Source organism: Loxodonta africana, chromosome 1 (assembly GCF_030014295.1).
Source record: "Loxodonta africana isolate mLoxAfr1 chromosome 1, mLoxAfr1.hap2, whole genome shotgun sequence".
NCBI lineage: Eukaryota > Metazoa > Chordata > Mammalia > Proboscidea > Elephantidae > Loxodonta > Loxodonta africana.
In genome coordinates, this window is record NC_087342.1 from 65149884 (window position 1) to 65172707 (window position 22824).

The following is a 22824-nucleotide window of genomic DNA, read 5'->3' on the forward strand; positions in this document are numbered from 1 at the left end:
AAAAATTAGCTTTACAATGGACAACCACCTTAGCCAAGTACCAAACATAGCATCAGCAATAATGGAAAAAACTGATACCATGTGCCTCCTGATGATTCACTAACGTGGATGTTCTGAAATATTCTTGCCAAAAATGCTTAACCTGAGTCTATTTATGAGGAAATACTTAGTCAAATGCAAATTGAAGGACATTCTGTAAAGCAATGGGCCTGGACTCCAAAAATCACACCCTCATGAAAACTAAAAAGATTATTCTAGGTTAAAGGAACCTAAAGAGACATATTAACCAAGTGTAACATACGCTTCATGATTTGATCTTGGATTTTTTTTTAAATGCTATAAAAATGGTCACTGGGTAATTTTAAATACGGACTGGGTACTGTTTCATTGTTAGGTTTTTCTGAGTGCAGTGTTTTTGGAATGTAATTATGAAGGTGAATATTCTTAATTTTAGAAGATGTATGCTGAAGTATTTAGGGGTGAAGTATCATGATGTCTGCAACTAATTTTCATGATTCAGAAAAAAACATACCTGTTTGTGAGTGTGAATTGAGAATACACATCCATCCACTGGCATTGAGTTGATTCTAACTCACAGCGACCCTATAAGACAAAGTGGAACTACCCTATAGGGTTTCCAAGGCTGTAAATCTTTATGAAAGCGGACTGCCACATCTTTCTTCCACAGAGTGGTAGTGGGTTCAAACCACTGATTTTGGGTTGGCAGCCGAGCGCTTAACCACTGTGCCACCAGGGCTCCTTGGAGTGCACACAGATGTGGCAAAACGTTGATACTGCTGTGTGAAGGAAGTGTGGCTGTTCATAGTACAATTCTTGCAACTTTTCTATAAACTTAACATTTTTCAAAATAGAAAGAACTCTCAAGTCGCTAACACAATTTTTTTTTTAAGTTTGCAAAAGTAGTGTGAATGTGATCTAGTTGAAGAATTAGCTAATTAATAATTTTTTTATGGTGGCCTATTAATTGGATTTTATCAGGATACATCAGTGTTATATAAACGCTACCTTTGGTTGGTCCTTTTATGATGCTGTTTTAATAAGTTTTTTTTTTAGTCCTTTTTTTTTTTATGTCTAAAAGGAAAACATAAAACCCTTGAATTCCTGATAATAACATTAGAAGTGAACAAAGGAGTTAGATTGTCTAATTTCCTGCTAAATGAATAGGCCAAATAGGCATATTGCTACCTGTGTATCTTATTATTTAGAAACATTTTCATTGAAGAAATTTCCATGACCTTTCAAACGCTTAAACAGAAGGTCATATTTACTTATAAATTTTCTAAGATTCTCCTTTAAGAAGTAAAGAGCCCATAACAAACTAATATATACGGTGACCATTAAAAGAGAGCATCAGGCTTTGGATATTTTTCAACTACACTATAAAGCAGATGTCTGATAAAGGATAAATGAATATGGATATAGGGTCACTATGAGTCGGAATCAACTCAACAGCAATGGATTGGTTGTTGGTTGGTTATACATTTTTACATGTCCATGACCAAAAAAGTTGCTCAGGCAATTTGACCGACAAGAGTTTTGCTTAAGTGAGCAGAAACTTTTAACAGTTATAGCAGCTTTCGTTTGGCTGTTTAATTTTGGTATGGTTACAGAACAGGTGTGACATTTCATGACTGCTGCAATTAACATCTTTCCAATGCTTGGGAACACCAAGGGATTGAGGTGTGCTACATCTAAGGTCTGCCCCAACAATGTGCTCATGTAAAGAGAGATACAAGATGTAAGAGATTCTTCTGTCTGTCTTCTTTTTTAAAAAACCCAACAAGCTGAATTGGCATAAGTTGTGTGATATGTTTACAACGATGGGAAAAAAAAACAGTAGTTACTGAAGCTGCTTATGTATGACCAAAAACTTCATGGGTTTTGTCTTCTTGGTTTGGAGGTTTACGGTCGTGATTTCATGGGACATCCCAGTTGATTAGCCTAATAGCATGTTTAGTGCTTCTAATTCTGCCTCGTAGTTTATTGCCTAGCGCATAGGGACTTAAAAGCTTGCAAGCAGCCATCCAAGGCACAACAATTGGTTGCTATTCTCCTGGAGCAACAGTGGGAAAAGGAGGGTCAGGAATAGAATTGAGGTTATGGAATGTGTTGGTAATTGCCTACAGGAACAACTGCCTTCTTTGTTATGAGCCCAGAAGAACTAGATGGTGCCCGACTACCATTACTGAACATTTTGATCAGAGATGCTATGGAAGAATCCTGATTAAAAAGGAACAGAACAGAATTTCAAATACTCACGGACTCCAGACATCCTGGAGCCATGAAGGTTGGATGAACTGCCGAAATTATTGCTCTGAGTTAATCTTTAAAGCTTAACCCCTTAACCAAAAATATCCCCTGAAGTCTTCTTAAAACCAAACAATAGTTTAGCTTAACTAGTAAAAAAAAAAAAAAAAAACCTGCCTTAAAAGTTATGTTCTTTTAAGAACGAACTATCTATATGGGATCAAATTGATAACAGCACCTTGAAAGGTTAGATAAGAGTCTTAACAGGCAGTGAGTTAATATTAATGGGGCAGGAATAACTCAAAAAAGGAGGGTGAGAATGGTTGTACAACTCAAAGAATGTAATCAAGGCCACCGAATGGTACACATAGAAACTGTTGAATTAGTGTATATTTTGCTGTGTCGATTCTCAACAGTAACAAAATTATTAAAAAAGAAAACAAAACTGTTAAGTAGCCAGTTGCAAATTTCAAGGCAGCCAATAAACATGGCGTTTATAGATTGATTGTCCTTCAAGCTGCAGGGCAGTTTTTTACAAACATTTTGTAATCCCTGTTTTGCATCCCTGACGCAGGAGTCATCCAGTTTTCTGTGTACTACTAAAGGAACATATGTAAGGCTGAGAAGAGGAGAAAGGAAAAAATTCATATTTTGAACTATTCAAACTACCAAATTGTATGTTATCATGTGAAAATAATTCATCTACATATTTTTACACAAATAACGCAAGTCTTCTATGTTTGTTGGCCAACCACGCCCTCCCCATGACAAGGTATTTTCATAAGCGTGCTAAGCTAATTTTTTTACAGCAATGTGTAGAAAAAAATTTGGCATAGTAGCTTTTATGAAAATACCTCTCTGGGGGAGGGTGCGGCTGGCAAACAAATGTAGAAGGCGCACTTTATTTGTGTAAAAATATGGTAGATGAATTATTTTTATATAATAATGCAAAATTTAGGTAGTTTGAATAGTTTAAAATATGAATTTTTTTCCCTTTTTCCTCTCCACAGCTTTACATATGTTGCTCCAATAGACATTTACTAACATTATCTAGGAATCCAAGGAGCCATAACATCTGATATCATCAGAATCAATAAAATTAATAAAATTTTTTCATATTGAATTTTAGAGGATGTGGTAGATGTTAATAGACTTTAAGGCAAAAAGTTTATATAATATGGTTAATGTTTATTATTTGAATGCCAGTCACTAATGATATGAAATGTTTGATTTAGGGTTTTTAATAGGATTATTGTTTATAAATATCAGATTTTGTAACTTTCTTTTGAGCCATTCTAATTGATGATAACAATGACAATCCTAATATTAAAATGAGGGACTCAAGCAAGTCTACTTAATTTAGTTTTTTCTTTCTTATGGAATTATTCCTTTTACAGTGTACTTTTAAAAGAGCAAGAAATCTAAAGCAGATTAAATACATATGAAATATAATGTATGTTTGTATTCCTTTTTGGCTGTTGAGGAAAATGGAGAATAAAAGCCGGAATGGAATGTTGGGCAAAGAATAGGGTATGGGTTTGAGAGGAGAAAGGAAAAGGCAAGAGGTAGGAGTACAAAAGACAGAAGAAGGGAGAAAAGACAGCTCCAGAGGAAGATAGATTTTGCAGGTTTTGAGGTGATTTTTTAAATTGTTTTAAGCTTCTGTAGGTTTACCTGCTTTCTAACCTAACCTAACCAGTTGCCCTTGAGTAGAATCTGACTCATGGCAACCTCAAGTGTATCAGAGTAGAACAGTGCTCCAAAGGGCTTTCAACAGCTGATTTTTCGGAAATAGATGGACAGGCCTTTCTTCCAAGGCTCCTCTGGGTGAACTCAAACTTCCAACCTTTGGTTAGTATCTGGGTGCATTAACTTCCAACCTTTCAGTTAACAGCTGAGCCCTTTAACCATATGCACCACCTAGGAACTCCACCTGCAGTCTAGTGCCTTTTAGCTGTTGATCCCACATCATTGTTCATAGCTTTCGTATTTTTTTAATCCTTATTTTTAGATGCTCTGCTCATAATGGAATGCTTGAAACAACTTATTTTGGTGGAAATTTTTCCCAGTGATGAAGCAAGAGCTACTAGAGAAATATCACTTCTCTGACCAGATGAATTCAGTCTTCACCCATATTTCAATTTATTACAATGAAGCTCATACAGAGGAAAAGTTATAGTGAGTCATAATCCCTTGAAATTGAGTTTTGGCAAAGTTTGATTTTTCAAAAAAGGGATTTTCTCTGTTGTGAGATTATTGATGATAATGTATTTCTTTTATTATTAACCTTTTATGCCTTCTACTTTTTTTCCATCCTCTGTCATCTCAGATTGCTATGGAGCAGAGATCAGAATCCAGCTGTCAAGACTGCTCTCCGTTCCGGGAAAAATAGCTATGTGTTTCAGCTACAGGCTGATCTGTAATTACTTGGGCAAAATGATAATGGATTCTAATAACTAAACTTTTTAAAAAGGTCTTCGCTTGTGCAGTGCGTTTCGTTCCTTCCTGGTACTTACTTTTCTTTTTACCGAAATTAACACCTGAAAAGGATGATGGATGATCTGATGAACCTAATGTTCATTACAAAAGTCCAGGTAGACCCAACAATTTTAGGAAAATGAACAAAAGTCTGGTAGATGAGCCATTTTATAAAAAAGTAAAATTTCTCCTTGGATGCATAAAAATGCTAATTTCTGTCTCGTCCCATCCCACCTCCCTACTCTTTTTTTGCATGCATTTGTTTTTACAGATATGGAAGTTTTTACTGGGCAGGTACTTCTCTTATCTCGGTTCTTCCTGCTTGTTTCTCTTTTTTGTGTGTGTTTCTTTTTCTGACAAGTATTAATCAAAGTCCAAGTTCCCGTGCTAACTGGGGCTGTCACACTGGGGCTGACGTCATACCCACTTCAAGCCAGCCCAGCTGGCCCTTTATTATGGTTTCTAAGGCTCTGTTCTTCAAAACTTCCCTCCCCCAATAGAGATATAGGGGAAATTCCCAGGATGTCTGCCACTGTCCGCCTGCCAGCCCCCAGGTGGTAGCCAATCTTATGTCACAGAGGTTTAATGGTGAATCCATATCTGTCATCAGCTAGAGGAGCTGCATGGCACATAGTAGGCAAGGGCCTAATAACTCTTTGATGGATGAATAAAAAAATGAATGAGCAAAGGAATAGCACTCATAACTGAAGTCCTGAAGGGATGAAGCTGTTTAGGCAAGCGGTTCTGTCCATAAGTGTAGCCAATTAGACGTGCAGATAGAAGCACATGTGTGTCCCTATATCCATTAATGATTATAGACTGCTGCCCTCAGGTTCCCTTGAGAATTCTCATGCAAGCCTGACCTGACACCAACTGCTTGCACTATGCATAATCGCAAGACTTTCCAGGGCAAAGGATGTTAGGCACGGGGAGTCCGCATTTAGCTTCACCATAGAAAGTCATTCCATACTAAAAAAAAAAAAATTTTTTAGTATGGAATGACTTTCTATGGCCTATTTGAAGGATCAACCCTTATTAGAATGAAGGCTTGAAATATAACCTTACCCAGTCTGAACTTTTTCACGTTGATTAAGATTTCACAATATCATTTAAAAAAAAAAAACAAACGGTTGAATTGGCAAGGCAAAATTCTCCTGAAGGCCAGGGGTTTCAAATTTTGCCCATGGTCTCAAATTTCATGGTGTTTTAAACCAGGTTGCTACTAGACAGTATTTTAGTAGCCTTGATCTTGGAGACATCAAGGTCGTGATTCCTGTTGTTGCTGATTTAGTGTTACAGCTGCTTCCTCTTTGTGTGATTGAATTTGCAGCTCAGCCCACCAGGGGGCTATTGGTCCCCACCTATGCAGCTCTAATAAGAGTTGGCTGCTGTTTTCTGTGTGGGAGTTATTTCCATTCCTAGTCCTAGTGATTTTCCCTCTTTTTTTTTTTTCTATTCATCTAGCAACAGCAAGGCACTGTTCCAGGAACTCGCTCCCTCTACATAAGGCGTAACATGGAACCATTTGGATGGAAAAATTATAAATTAAAATTATTCTCTTCATTTTAAAATATTCATATTGTGTTGCTCATATGCCAGTAACTGGAAAATCATGGATAATGTCCTGTTTTTATAACCTCTTTCAGAGTGTTTTAAAAGTCCGTTTATGTTGTTACTTAGCCATCTCTTTTCCTGCGAATGGATTTTGTGATAAGATTAAAAAAAAAAGCATGTCTGAGTCCAGTATCCGACAGCATATGTAATGTTAAAATAAAGATGATACTGCTAACTGCAACCCATTTTTTTGTAAATTAAAAAAAAAATTCCATGTACACAGAGTGACCTTTTGGTGAGCAGCTGAACACTTTAACTACTGTACCACCAGGGCTCCTCATAGACAGAGAATATTTATAAAATTATAAGAATACATATATTGCCTATGGAAATACCAGGCAATTTCTTTGGAACATACAACTTTTTATTGGATTAAAACTATACAAAGTTCTAGGTATTTAATATAAATTAAGAAAACAACCCATACATTCCTAACAGTACTAATTTTTAAATATTAAATACAACTTCAGCTTTTTAAATGGAGTTGTTTTTTGATACCTTCTGTTTTCAGTGCTAAGTTATTATACTTCTTTAGTTTTGGGAAACTGAAATTTTATTCCTATCCATGTATTTTCCGTGTTGTGGGGGTAAGCGTGTACGTGTCCCAGAAAGATAAGCTGGTGGAGAAGAGTAAAAATGTTTTTGCGTGAGTTGGATAGTTTTTTTAATAAATATTTCAGTTTAACCTCTTATTCTAAAGGAAAGAATAAAGAATGGACATCGTAGCTCTGTGGAACACACCAAATAGGGTATAGATCTTTATTGTTTTGATCCTTTTTTCTGTAAGCTCTAAGGCCACGTTCATATAACCAAACCAAACCTGTTGCCATTGAGTTGATTCTGACTCATAGCAACCCTACAGGACATAGTAGAACTGCCCCGTAGAGTTGCCAAGGGTTGGCTGGTGGATTCAAACTGCTGACCTTTTGGTTAGCAGCTGTACCTCTTAACCACTACACCACCAGGGTTTCCACCTTCACATAAAGCCATGTGTTTTATTTGTTGTTTCTCTCAGCTAGGAATATTTAAATGTATTTTTTGAAACTCTTCTTGTTGAGTCAATTAAAGCCACTTTAAAATGATAATTTTAACACTCTTTCTAGAAAAGTATACTCTTGGTCCAGGCTGTAGTCTTAGCGTACACCAGTGTGCATGTGTGTGCGTGCTGAGTTTTTTTTTGTTTTTTTTTTTTTTTTGGCGAAAATTTACAGCGCAAATTAGCTTCTCATTCAAAAATTGATACAGAAGTTGTTTTGTAACACTGGTTATAATCCCTACAGTTTGTCAGCATTCTCCCCCTTTCCCTTTACATCCTGGGTTCCCCATGTCCATTTGTCCGGGTTTTCTGTCCCTTGCTGCCCTCTGGTCTTTGCTTTTGGGCACGTGTTGCCCATTTGGTCTCATATACTTGATTGAACTAAGAAGTATGGTTCTCAGTTGTGTTTCTGTTTGTTTTATAGGCCTATCTAATCTTTAGCTGGAAGGCGAACTTTAGGAGTAGCTTCAGTTCTGAGTTAGCAGGGTTTCCGGGGGCCGTAACCTCAGGGTTCCTCTAATCTCTGTCAGAACAGTAAGTCTGCTTTTTCCTGTGATTTTGAATTCTGTTCTACCTTTTTTTTCCCCTGCTCTGTCTGGAACTCTCCATTGTGATCCCTGTATCAGAGCCATTGATGGTGGTAGCCGAGCACCATCTAGTTCTTCTGGACTTACACTAGTGGAGGCTGTGGTTCAAGTGGTCCATTCATCCTTTGGATTGATATTTTCCTTATGTCTTGGGTTTTCTTCATTCTCATTTGCTCTGAACGTGATGGGACCAATAGATGTATCTTAGGTGGCTGCTTGCAAGCTTTTAAGACCCTAGACACTACTCACCAAAGTAGGATGCAGAACATTTTCCTTATGAACTATGTCAATTGACCTAGATGTCCCCCAAGACCATCGTCTCAGCCCTCAGCCCCAGTAACTCAGTCCCGCAAGGTGTTTAGATGTGTCTAGGAAGCTTCTATGGCTTTGCCTTGGTCAAGTTATGCTGACTTCCCCTATATTGTGCCTTGTCTTTCCTTTTACCAGAGTTAACACTTACCTATTACGTAGTTAGTGATTTACCCTTCCCACCCCTCCCCTCCTTCGTAACCATCAAAGATTATTTTTTTGTGTGTATGAGCCTTTTCTTGGGTTTTTATAATAGTGGTCTCATATAATATTTGTCCTCTTGTGATCGACATATTTCACTCAACCTAATGCTCTCCAAGTTCATCCATGTTGTGAGATATTTCACGGATTCATCATTGTTCTTTGTTGTTGCATATTATTCCATTGTGTGTATGTACCATAATGTGTTTATCCATTTGTCTGTTGATGGGCACCTAAGTTGTTTCCATCTTTGCTATTGTGAATAATGCTGCAGTGAACATGGGTGTGCATGTGTCTGTTCATGTGATGGCTCTTATTTCTTCAGGGCATATTCCTAGGAGTAGGATTGCTGAATCTTATGGTATTTCTATTTCTAGCTTTTCAAGGATGCGCCATATCATTTTCCATAGTGGTTGTACCATTTTACATTCCCACCAGCAGTGCATGAAACCTTGAAACCTCTCCAACATTTGTTATTTTCTGGTTTTTTTTTTTTTTTTTTTTTGTGCCAGTAATATCTCTGTGAGATGGTATCTCATTGTAGTTTTTAATATGCATTTCTCTGATGGCTAATGATCAAAAATGTTTCCTTGTGTGTCTGTTAGCTGCCAGAATATCTTCTTTGGTGCAGTGTCTGTTCATGTCCTTTGCCCATGTTTTAATTGAATGTGTTGAGTTTTTTTAGTTGAGAAGCAACGAATCACGTTGGCATGAACAAGTTTCACAGGCTCTTTTCATTGTTTATTTTAGCCTTGTCAATCATTTGGCCTTTTAAAATAGGCTAATCTTTTAATTGAGGATAGGTACAGAAAGGTTTTATGTGCCATGAAAACCTAAGTGGCTGTTGCTAACTCTGTTTAATTCGTTTTAAAAAACATTAGGTGATCCAGAAGTATTTCCTCTCAATTTTTGTAAGAATGTTTTTGTTGGCTATAATATTTGAAGTTGTTGTTATTAGGTGCCATCGAGTCAGTTCTGACTCATAGTGACCTTACGTGCAACAGAACAAAACATTGCAAGGTCCTGTACCATCCTTCCAATCATTGCTATATGTTTGAGCCCATTGTTGCAGCCACTGTGTCAATCCATCTCATCAAGGGTCTTCCTCTTTTTTGCTGACCCTATACCTTACCAAACATGATGTCCTTCTCCAGGATCCGGTGCTCCTGATAACATGTCCAAAGTACATGAGACAAAGTCTCACCATCCTTGCTTCCAAGAAGCACTCTGGCTGTACTTTTTCCAAGATAGACTTGTTTTTTCTGCTGCTATTACATGGTATATTCAGTATTTTTTGCCAACACCGTAATTCAAATGCATCAGTTCTTCTTCTGTCTTCCTTATTCCTTGTCCAACTTTTACATGAACATTTGAAGTTAAAACTCCTTATAACAATAACAACAAAAAACCAAATATGTATTTTCCTAAAGTCTGATTGATGGAAAATAGGATGCAGGCTGTCAGTAAACAGACTTTTCCAACAGAAACGCTTAGTTAACACAGCAACTAACGTTTTTGAACGCAGCAGTACAACACACACTATTCGTAATTGAATAAAGAAGACAGATTATACTACTGGAAAAATGAGTACCTTGTAATTTATAATTTGTGAGTTAAACCTTAACTACACTTGACGTATTTCTTTGGATTGGTGACAGGCTGATTAGTGAGTTAACTGCTGATAGTACCTATTCTGTGGAGAGACTGTTTCAGTCCCAGGGCTTATGGTGTTCAATAAAATAGATATCCTCAGAGGTAGAACTGAAGCTTTCGTCTTGATCAAAGTGCTTTGGAAGAAGCACGGTTGAACTGATTGGCTGTGAATGTTAATCACTCCATAGGACACACTGATAATTTATAGCGTTGTTGTAACTCTCTGGTGTTCATAAAATGAACTTAATAACCCACTGCCACCATGGGATAAACTGCTTTCTCTCCGCAATTGAATGCCCAGACTGCCTGCATAATAGTGTTGAGAAATACTGCATTAGAAAGAGTGAGCAGCTGTATGATGAAGGAAACAGCTCTGCAGCAGATTTGTTAATTATCTCCTTTGATTCACAGAGGGTGTTTGTGAGATATGGTTGACCAGTGAAGACACAGGGGCTTATGGCAGAGATATTGGCACCAGTCTCCCCGCACTACTCTGGAAGCTGGTTGAAGTGATTCCTGAGGGAGCGATGCTGAGGCTGGGCATGACAAATCCGCCCTATATTTTAGAGCATCTGGAGGTAAGAAAAAGCCCCCCATTTACATGCTGACACAGACACTAACCAGCCCAGACAGTGTGGCAGCCTAGGGATCATCACACGAGCTTCACTGAAAATCATTTCCACATTTTTTTGTAGTCCCACTTTACTAAGAAGGGATTGTGACTTTCACAGTCCCTCTTTTGTCAGTCTGCACACCTTGTTTTTGCTTCCTCAGCGTTAATTGATGTTGCCTAGAGTGTTCAATGCTTGCCATCATGTCACAGTTCTTTTTTTCTTCTTTGTAGCCTTTCAGTTTTCCCATGTATAAAATTTCAATTCCTTCATTTTTTTTTTCTTTTTTTAATTGTACTTAAGGTGAAAGCTTAGAGGAAATTAATTCCTCATTAAACAATTAATACATGTATCGTTTTGTAACATTGATTGCCAGCCAGCTCTACGACATGTCAGCACCTTCCCCTTCTTGACCTTGGGGTCCCCATTACCAGCTTTCCTGTCCCCTCCTGCCTTCTGGTCCTTGCCCCTGGGCTGATGTGCCCATTTAGTCTCATTTTGTTTTATGGGCCTGTCTAGTCTTTGGCTGAAGGGTGAACCTCAGGAGTGACTTCATTACTGAGTTAAAAGGGTGTCTAAGGGCCATACTCTTGGGGTTTCTCCAGTCTTTGTCAGACCAGTAAATCTTGTCTTTATTTTTGTGAGTTATAATTTTGTTCTACATTTTTCTCCAGCTCTGTCCAGGATCCTTGTCAGAGCAGTCAGTGATGATAGTCAGGTACTATCTATAATTCCTTAATTTTAAACCCTGGTTGAAGGAGCCCTGGTGGCACAGTGGTTAAAGTGATCAACCACTAACTGAAAGGTTGATGGTTCAAAACCACCAGTGACTCCACAGGAAAAAGATGTAGGCAGTCTGCTTCCATAGAGATTTATAGCTCTAGAAGCCCTTTGGGGTCTATATGAGTCAAAATCAACTTAAGCACAGTGCTTTGGGTTTTTTTTTTTTTTTGGTGGTTGAGTACTGCTAGTATGATATGCTAATTTTGCAACTCTGAACATTGCATTGTCCAAACTACTTTTAGCCATAACAGTAAAGATGCTATGCCTTAAATTTGAGGATGAGTCTCAAATTTCATCCCTTCATCTGGAGATAGTTAGGGGCAAAGTAGAATAAAAGGGACACAAGGTGGCAGGAACGTGGGACTCTTCCACCTGATTCTCCTGTGATCTTGATGAACAAAGAAGGAGATGTAATCATTCGAGCTTCCTGGTTTAATTTTTATACCTTCCATGGATCAGGATGCTTCCCTTCAATTAGCTTACTGTCAAGCTAGATGAATGGACGTGTACGCAAGTGACTGTGGTACCTGATGAAAAATGCCATGATAAATATGAGCAAGAATATGGACAATGGAGAAACTATTTGAATGAAAAAGTACATGGTAGGGTTTCTTTTAGCTTCCTAGGGCTGTTGTAACAAAGTACTACAGATTGGGTGACTTACAAGAACAGAAATTTATTGTGTCACTGTTTTAAAGGCTGATAGTCCAAATTCAGGGTTTCAGCAGGGCCGTATATACTCTCTCTCCTTTCTTGTCTCTGAGCTTCTCGTGGCCCTGGGTGTTCCTTGGCTTGGAACTGTAGCATAATTTTGTCCTCACGAAGTCATCTACCCTCTGTCTTTCTGTGTCTCTTCTCTTCTTTCATAAGACAGCACTCAGATTGGATTTGGACCCACCCTACTCCAGTAGGATCTCGTGTTAACTGATAGCATCTTCTGAGACCCTGTTCACAGATACCAGAGGTTATGACTTCAACATAAAATTTTAGTGGGCCACAATTCAATCTGTAACAGGTTCTATGACTATTATCTGAGAACTCAAATAGGTTATTATATTAGACTCATGGTCGTGGACATGAAATCAGGTTAAGTGCAGTTGCAAAGTCGTGGGCAAAGTATAAAAGCAAATCACTTTTATATTTAATCAGATGAGGTCTTTGCCTTATCTTTGTGCAAAAAATAAATAATATCCCAAAAAGCTAAAAGCAAGTACAGTTATGGAAATTCAATACATAAATGCAAATGTATATTCAGACGTTTAAAAAACTGTTTCTCTTGATTTCGTTTTGGAGCTATACTTGTTGAGCTTGTTGGTAAAAAGCTTCCTTAATAACGACATATTTTAGAAGCTCTGAAAAAAGAGTCGATAACAATCTGACTCTTAATTGCTAAATATATTAGTGAAGAGATTTAGCAATTTCAATTTTGTTATTCACATTTTCCTAGCCAGATCTTTCTAATAAGCCTTTATGATTTATATATTTCTTTAGTACTTTGGAAAGTGTGGGATGATTATGATTTACTATTTAAAACATGTCACGGGCATGTTAACTTTTACTTAACACTTTTATTCAACACTTGAAAAAGCAAGTGATTCTCTGTAAAAATCAAATATAGTAAAGGCCGTGGCAGCCTTGCTATATTTTCAGTAAATGTGAGGGATACATCGTGACGACTAAGAGATGTGTTAGATCTATGGTGGGTGGGAAGGGAAATAGGCTCAACCAATATACAGGTGGAAAACATGCCAGTTTCTTTGGATTGAAAATTATCTCCTCAGAGATCAAGGGAGCCATAGTAGCTGCAGTCAGAAGTTCAGGTAGGGAGTAAACACAAGGAAAAAAATCAGGTATTGGCTCTGAGGTGACTTACCTAAATACCTCTTGGAATCAGCTCAGCATTTTAATTGATTGCAAGGTTGAAGTACCTAATGCTGCATTCACAGGAAATTCTAACAGAACCACAAGTAATGCCAGACTCATTGACCTTGGAATAGATACTCTAGGGGAGCTTCAAAAAAATCAACAGAAGATGCTAAATGTAACTTTATGGTTTACCTGGAAATCGTTAGATGTTTAGTTATAGATCATGGTCAGAGTGATAACAAGTTCTGATTGTCATGACATTGTATTTTATTAATTCTTTAAAATATCTGTGCATTGGCCTTCCCTGTTAAATTGTCATCTTCTTCTTGAGGCAAGGAGCTTGTAATATCCACCTCTGTACTACCCCACCCAGCAGTGGCTCAATGAATGAGTGAATAAAAGAAGAACCTTCTTCATGAAATAAATTGTAGAGCCCACACTATAGTCTTAAACCCGAAGTCTTAACCCTGTGGCCAGGTAAGGCAGCAGAAGCTGATGAAGTAAATGAGCTTCAAGGGTGAGAGTTTGCCCCAAAGAAAGCTGCCCACTCATAAGCAAAGGATAATCCACTATTTTACCATACCAAGGGAGAAAAGCAATCCCAAGGAAAGAGAACAAAATAAAGCAAACGTACAAACAGAAAAAAGGTATGCAAGAACAAAAGATCCACACCATCTGGAAGTAAGAGCTTTTAGACGTTTCCTTGGCTGCTTTGATAAGTTCTCGACCTTTACACCTCATTTTGGTGGTTCTTTTCATTCTCCCATGGATGGGAGAGCCCACAGTTTGCAGTGTTCCCCAAACACATCTTTATGCAACAGAAAAAGTAACTGAGTACCAGAAGGCTTCTGTGGCTTCCCAGAGTCACAAAGGACATTAAGGAAAGGAGCCCAGAGCTGTTACTCTCCAGGCCCATATTCCTCAGTCCTGTGCTCAGCCATACTTTGTATTTCTTCATTTTCCTTTCACCAGATTTAGACCACTTTACAGAAATTAGTTATTTAAAGCATGCTGAAGAGAGTTCACCAATAAGAAAAATAAGAAAAGATGCCAATATTAAAAAAAAAGAAACAACAGTGAATGAGAGTTGGAGTTTTTCTTAAACTGAAGGGATAGGAGGAACCCATTCTTGAAATAACTACTCTGATGCTTTAATACCCTTGGAATGAACGTTTGGTGAGAATTTGTATTGGTCAACGCAGCCTCCTTGTGCTTTTGGAAGATGCTTCACTTTGCAGTCTTTAACTATAGAGCATTTCCCGGGGCTGTTTTCCTTCCTCTTCATTCTGTTCACTTCATAGTCAGCTGACTCTAGAGAGTTTTTTTTTTTAGAATCCTTTTACCAGCTTTTTTTTTCTTTTCTCTTCTTTTTTTTAATTGAATAGGTCATAGGGAAAATCATTTGAAAGAAAAAAGCCAAAGTTTCTATCGTACGTATTAGGTATGGTGTGAAAAAACACGTTAAGAATGTATTTTATTAAATCTCCATAGGAATAAAAGATGCTCATTATGCGTAATATAAGATATACTTTTAATGTTTTCTCATGAGTTAAACATAATATGTGATGCTTTATACAGGAGATATGAAATGAATATGTGCTTAATGAAAGAAAGGGAGGGTGGATTCTTTATCCTTGTCAGGCAGGCAAGTATTCAGGTTTCTGTTGGGAACATCTACAAGGCCTGTTTTTCATTGAAAAGAACAATGTGGGATTTACTTGAAATGATGATATAGCTGACAAAAAGCTATCTTAAATATATATGTATGAAAAACACCCTGAAATTAAAGAAACAACTATGAGTTTATGCAACACTGTATGGAATTTGCATACATTAATAGAAGCAATAGATTAAAAAATGTTTTACCCCTTCTTAAAATCTGCTGGTAACCCTCCATTGCTTATAGGATAAAGTCGATAAGCTGTTCAGCAAGACAAACATGGTCTTGAAGATACTCCTTTTATTTCCTTCTTCTCTTCTCTCTTAAGGCCTTCTGTATTTTTTTTTTTAACTGTTTCATACTCCTGAAATTTTCAGTTTACATTTTCATCATTCCATACTCACCACGTGATGATGACAGTTGGCAGGAATGGGTTAATCAGGTGGTATACTAGTCTTTGCTGCTACCTGTGTTGACTAATGTGCAATAGTGACAAATAGAAGATATTTCCCCTATATTTGCTTTCCTTTTGATATTGCTAATGTCATAACCGGCTTATTCACCTTTAATGAACTCTAGCCTTATAGAAAGTGGAGCACTTTAAAAATGCATAATTGTGAACATGACTACTCTTGAAACTACATTGCTTAGTCTTCCCCTCCTGGCGATAGGTAACCCACATAAGATATTAATTCAGACTGAAAATAACACATGTGAACCCAACAAGATGTGATGGGGCCAGTGACCATGATATAGTGGCTCCTCCTAACTAGACACCAGAAATCACTGGTAACTTTCCTTTAAGTTTACCTAATCATAGTAATAAAGTCAGTTCAATTTCTTGAATATTTATAATTTTCAAGAAAAGGAGCCCTGGTGTCACAGTGCTTAAGCACTCAACTGCTAACCAAAAGTTCGGTGGTTCTACAACATTCACTTTCTGAAGAGGATGGCATGTTTGGGGGCATAGTTGTAAGTGAACGGTGCTGGGCCTCAGGACTGTTCTTGTCCGAGTTCTGCCCCTGAGTAGCCGTGTGACAATAGCTAGGTCCTCCAACATTCTTGTTCACCCGGTTCATTCCTGTCAAATGATAAGTGGCAGGTCCCTGCTGGTTCCAGTTATATATATATGCATATGTATATATATATATATATATATATATATATATATATTTATTGTGCTTTAAGTGAAAGTTTACAAATCAAGTCAGTCTATCATCCAAAAACTTACACGCACCTTGCTACATACTCCCAATTGCTCTCCCCCTAATGAGACAGCCCGCTCCCTCCCTCCACTCTCTCTTTTTTTGTCCTTTCCGCCAGCTTCTAACCCCCTCTACCCTCTCATCTCCCCTCCAGACAGGAGATGCCAACATAGTCTCAAGTGTCCACCTGATCCAGGAAGCTCATTCTTCACCAGCATCCCTCTCCATCCCATGGTCTAGTCCAATCCCTGTTTGAGGAGTTGGCTTTGGGAATGGTTCCTGTCCTGGGCCAACAAAAGGTCTGGGGACCGTGGCCACCGGGGTCCTTCTAGTCTCAGTCAGACCATTAAGTCTGGTCTTTCTATGAGAATTTGGGGTCTGCATCCCACTGCTCTCCTGTTCCCTCAGGGGTTCTCTGTTGTGTTCCCTGTCAGGGCAGTCATTGGTTGTAGACGAGCACCATCTAGTTCTTCTGGTCTCAGGATGATGTAGTCTCTGGTTCCTGTGGCCCTTTCTGTCTCTTGGGCTCGTAATTACCTTGTGTCCTTGGTGTTCTTTATTCTTCTTTGATCCAGGTGGGTTGAGACCAATTGATGCATCTTAGATGGCCGCTTGCTAGCGTTGAAGACCTCAGACGCCACTCTTCAAAGTGGGATGCAGAACGTTTTCTTAATAGATTTTATTATGCCAGGTGACTTAGATGTCCCCTGAAACCATGCTCCCCAAACTCCTGCTCCTGCTACGCTGGCCTTCGAAGCATTCAGTTTATTCAGGAAACTTCTTAGCTTTTGGTTTAGTCCAGTTGTGCTGCCCTCTCCTGTATTGTGTGTTGTCTTTCCCTTCACCTAAAGTAGTTCTTATCTACTATCTAATTAGTGAGTACCCCTCTCCCACCCTCCCTCCCTCCCCCGTCTCGTAACCATCAAAGGATATTTTCTTCTCTGTTTGAACTGTTTCTCGAGTTCTTATAATAGTGGTCTTTTACAATATTTGTCCTTTTGCAGCTGACTAATTTCACTCAGCGTAATGCCTTCCAGATTCCTCCATGTTATGGAAAATGTTTCAAGGATTCATTACTGTTCTTTATGGATGCGTAGTATCCATTGGAAACCCTGGTGGCCTAGTGGTTAAGTGCTACGGCTGCTAACCACAAGGTCGGCTGTTCGAATCCGCCAGGCGCTCCTTGGAAACTCTATGGGGCAGTTCTACTCTGTCCTGTAGGATCGCCATGAATCGGAATCGACTCAACGGCACTGGGTTTGGTTTTTTGGTTTTTGATATTGTGTAAGTATTCCATAATTTATCCATTCATCCATTGATGAACTTGGTTGGGCAAGTTGGTTGCTTCCATCTTTTTATATATTTTATATATTTTTATTTCCTGATATATTCTTCCCTGTTGCAGTCAGATAATTATATATTAGTAAAAATTAAGAACTATATTATTTGTGATAATGAAGTTTCAACATAAAAAAAAAACTTACTAGCTCTTTCTTAGTCTTGTGGCAGTTTACCTTTCTACACCTAAAAAAAAACATTTGGTGATTTTAACCCACCAGCACCTCCATGATAGAATAGACCTGGTAATCTGCTCTTGTAGAGATTTCAGCCTAGGAAACCCTATGTGGTAGTTCTACCCTGTCTGTACGGTCGCTATGAGTCAGAATGCACTGGACAGCACACAACAACATTTTCAAGAAATGCTGGTTGCTTTATACACATTATCTCTTTTCCTTCAACTTAGTTATATAAGTATTATCATCCTCATTTTATTGACTGAGAAGTCAAGTCTTAGGAAGTTTAAATAACTGAGTTAGTTGAGACCTGAACTGGTTTCTATTCTGGTCTGACTCTAGAATGCTCTTTCTGCTATACTCCATCCTCCGTGAAGCATTCTCAGACTTATCCCAGGTGTCTCCCATGCTTCATAGTACCTGTTCAACACGTGTCTTTTGGTACTCATCAGCATCTGTCAGTGTGCTATGATTTATGTACTTGAAAATCCACTCAACTAAACTATAGTCATCTATAGAGAGAGGCCATCTTACTCATTTTTACGTTTCAGTGCATGTGATAACTCAATATCATCATTCAGAACAAGGCCCGGGGCCAACTGCGGAACAGACCATCAATTGCTTATATGAAAGAAGTATAGCCAGAATGCTCCTTGGAAGCAAGGATGACAAGACTGGCATAGTAGCTGCAACAATGGGCAGACTGCCCCATTTTTCTTCCTTGGAACAGCTGGTGGGTTCGAACCACTGACATTTCTGTTAACAACTGAGCGCTTAACTGCCGAGCCGGGGCTCCTTTCTGTACAGATTACAGCCTTGAAAACTGTGGGGCAGTTCTACTCTGTCCTATAGAGTCACTATGAGTCAGAATTCACTAGATGTCAGTGGGTTTGAGTTTATCTCCCTTACTGAAGAGACTTACATGTCTTAAAATCTTACCAGATTTTTTGGGCATAGATTACAGCTTCATCCAGAAAAGGTAAGTTAATCAATCTAAACTACAAGTGCTTCTTATTCAGAACTCTCCCTATATTCAAACTATGAATAAACAAATTATATATTTGTAAATGTATATTATTTTATAAAATATTGCTGAAAAATAATTGACATTAATATTCACATTGATATTACACCACATTTATTTATCTTGAATTAAAATTTATGTTTTTATTCAAGATTTATGTTTGATATATTTATGTTACATGTTATTGTAAGGTTAATCACAAATAGTGATATTTTAAAAAACAATCCTTTTATTTTAGGTTTGGAAATCTTTTGATCTCTACAACACATCAGCTTGTTGCTGTCCTTGATTTTCTAATATTTTACTTCTAGTTAAGTGACCTTATATTCTAATCTAATTTACGTTTATCTGCTGAGAGATAGTAGATATCTATCCAGGATTTTTGCAGTATGGTCATTTATGAACATTAGGAACGTGTTTGGCACGGCAGAATTTTTTTTTTCAATGCCTTAATAGCTTTAAAATAATTATGAACTCAGTACCTGCTGTGCTTATGTTCAATCAAAGTAACTCAGAATTTCCAAACTGCACTCAACAGCTCAAGAGTTCAAATGAGATCTTTAAAAAAAAAAAAAAGTTTTCCTTGGGCTTATACTTTCCAGAATAATAATGCAATGTGCAAATAGATTCTTTGCTATTACATACAAGATGTTTTCACCCTTTTTGTAGAATAGAAGGACCTGGAAGATAATTTATTTTGAGCAAGGAAATGGAAAGGAAAAAACCCTTCGTTTTGCTCCCTGCAGGTAGTTTTGGGGACGTGTCAGTATGTGGTTTGATCTTTTGGCACTCAGTTTCTTGCCATTTAAAACCATTATCTCTGTACTTCATTCTTAACCAGGCATCCATGAATAGATTTCAAGAGGTGCCTAAAACCGGAAACAAAAGTTTGTGCTTATGTGAAAACTGGGAGGGAGAAAACTTTCATCAAATATTAAGAGTGTATCAGGCTTTATTGGGAGCCTAATTCAAAGAAGGAAACCCTGGTGGCCTAGTGGTTAAGAGCTATGACTGCTAACCAAAAGGTCGGCAGTTAAATCCACCAGGCACTCCCTGGAAACTCTATGGGTCAGTTCTACTCTGTCCTGCAGGGTTGCTACGAGTCGGAATCAACTCAATGGCAACAGGTTTGGTTTTAGGTTTTTGAATTCAAAGAAACCCTGCTGCCGTAGTGGTTAAGAGCTATGGCTGCTAACCAAAGGTCAGCAGTTTGAATCCACCAGGTGCTTCTTGGAAACCCTATGGCGCAGTTCTACTCTGTTCTGTGGGGTCACTATAACTCAGGATAGACTCCATGACAGCAGTTTAGTTTTTTTTTTTTAAATTCAGAGAGCTGGGCAAGGCCCTCTGGAGGGTAAGATAGGAATGGAAGGGATTCCAAAGCCCTACTTGCTGAAGGACTTGATAACTTGTCTTCAAAGAGGAAATGGAAAATGCTACTGCACTTAAGTGCCATTGCAAGCTCCACCTCATATTCCAACTGCATCTTCCAGGATTTGGGTCTGAGTGTTAGTGAAGATGATGCTTCATTTGGGCCTGGCTACTGAAAACCTTGGATCTCTGCCCACACTTGTGTCTCAGTGTATTTGTTCCTGTGGTACTCACTTGTTCCCATGGCCTCGCCTCAGTTTCTAAGCCCTACCCTAGAAACCTAAGACAAACTTTTCTTCAACTCAGTAACCCATTAGAAAAATTTACATAGGGTGGTGCAGATGGTTTGTGCTCGTCTGCTAACCATAAAGTTTTGGTTCACACCCACCCAGCAGTGCCATGGAAGAAAGCCATGGCGATCTGCTTCCATAAAGATTATAGTCAGGAGAACCCTATGGAGCAGTTATATTTTGTAACCCATGGTGTTTGCTGTGAGTAGGACTCAACTTGATAGCAATGAGTTTTGACTGCTTCCTACTACTATGTGTCAGTTGTAATATTAAGCGTTGGTGATTAAGCCTCATGATTATATGTAGACCAAAGAACCCAGAACTCATAAATACCAAAAAAAAAAAAACCCCAAACCCGTTGCCGTCGAGTCAATTCCCACTCATAGCAACCCTATAGGATAGAGTAGAACTGCCCCATAGGGTTTCCAAGGAGCGGCTGGTGGATTCGAACTGCTGACCTTTTGGTTAGCAGCTGAATGATTGACCATTGTACCACCAGGGCTCCTAACTCGTAATTAAGCAGACAATCTCACAATAGGAGCCCTGGTGCGCAGTGGCTAAGAGCTTGGCTGTTAACCAAAAGGGTGGCAGTTCGAATCCACTGCTTGCTCCTTGAAAACCCTATGGGGCAGCTCTACTCTGTTCTGTAGGGTCACCATGAATTGGAATTGACATACTGGTGACAGGTTTAAGTTAATGTGCTCGGCTACTGTTATGGATTGAATTTTGCCCCCCCAAAAAAATATCTGTCAACTTTGCTAGTCCGTGATTCTCCATATTGTGTGATTGTCCACCATTTTGTCATCTGACCTGATTTTCCCATGTGTTGTAAATCCTACCCCTGTGATGTTAATGCCACTAATGGGATTAGTGGAAGTTATGTTAATAAGGCAGGACTTAATCTATAAGACTAGGTTATGTCTTAAATCAATCTCTTTTGAGATATGAAAGAGAGAAGCCAGCAGAGGGACATGGGGACCTTATACCACCAAGAAACAAGAGCCAGGAGAATAACTTGTCCTTCGGACTGGGGGTCCCTGCACTGAGAAGCTCCTCGACAGGGAAGCATTGATGGCAAGGACCTCTCCCCAGAGCCAACAGAGAGAAAAAGCCTTCCTCCGGAGCTGGCAACCTGAATTCAGACTTCTAGCCTCCTAGACTGTGAGAGAATAAATATCTGCTTATTAAAGCCATCCGCTTGTGGTATTTCTGTTATGCAGTACTAGATAACTAAGACAACTACTAACCAGAAGGTGAGAGGTTCGAGACTACCCGGAAGTGCCTCAGAAGAAAGCCCTGGTGATCTACTTCTGAAAAATCAGCCGTTGAAAATTCTGTGAAGCCCAGTTCTGCTCTGATGCACACGGGTCAGCCTTGGCTTGATGGGAACTGGTGACCTCAGAACAGATGACTGCTTGTTGTTGCCCTCGGTTTGCTTGCCTACAGCCACTGGCGGTTCCATCGAGAACTTTATTTTATGCTTATCATCGCAGATATGTTTTTAGAATTTCCCTGAACTATTTTGTGGATAACCAGTTCCCATGTTGAAAATATTAGGTACCTGTCTTCCTGGAGAACACAGTGCAAAATGCCTTGTTTAACATTTTATTTATATGGCCATTAATAATGTGTACAGAGATCTCCCCTGTGGGCTTGGCTGCCGCTATCAGTTCCAATTTCTAAATTACCAGGTAGCATCCACGGGAGTCTAGACCCAGCGTGGAAATATAAATGGCCACATCATTTCTGGTTATCTGCAAATGCTTTAATCCACTTGGTGCTATAAACCGTCTGAGCTTCTCAACCATTCATCTCATCCATTTTTTCCTCTTGCCATTGGCCTACGTTATTAAGTATTGCTCAGGAAATGCAGTGACGCATGGATGTTGATTTCCAAAAGAGATGATCATTTTCCTGGGAGGATAAGAAGAATATAGGAATAAAATGTGTGTCAAGATGATGAGTGAAAAAAGGCCTTAGCAAATCCTTTATAAAGAAACTGATGTCATAGTTGAATATCTGGAGGCCTGTCTTTCTGTGCATAGATCTTTTAACAAAGCTGATAGAATATTTTTACCAATATATAGAGAGAGCTCATTCATTCTAGCATGCTTGAGAAGCCTGGAAAATTTACATATTTCCTTTGTGACATGCAAATGTTCCTATTTCATCTTTTAGTATTCTTTTGTACATTTCCATTTATAAAGAAGGGGCATTAGATATGTATATGATTTAATTTGCATCTTAAAAGGCATTTCAAGTTACCAATCCCCTGAAATTCTTAATTTCACGGGAGTAACTGAGAGGGTTTCCATGTAACCTATCAAATTGGTATAGTTCAAACTCCAAAATAC

At 38.5% G+C, this 22824-nt stretch overlaps 1 protein-coding gene across 5 annotated transcripts in view; it reads left to right on the plus strand.

Moving 5' to 3' along the window:
- The window catches only part of CDKAL1 (CDK5 regulatory subunit associated protein 1 like 1), a 764092-nt gene that overhangs the window by 463179 nt on the left and 278089 nt on the right, over positions 1–22824 (plus strand). For all 5 annotated transcript variants that reach the window (XM_064281331.1, XM_010596186.3, XM_064281335.1 and 2 more), the window contains one exon: positions 10558–10724. In XM_064281331.1, the coding sequence (XP_064137401.1) occupies positions 10558–10724 (167 nt within the window). The remainder of the gene's footprint in view (positions 1–10557; positions 10725–22824) is intronic.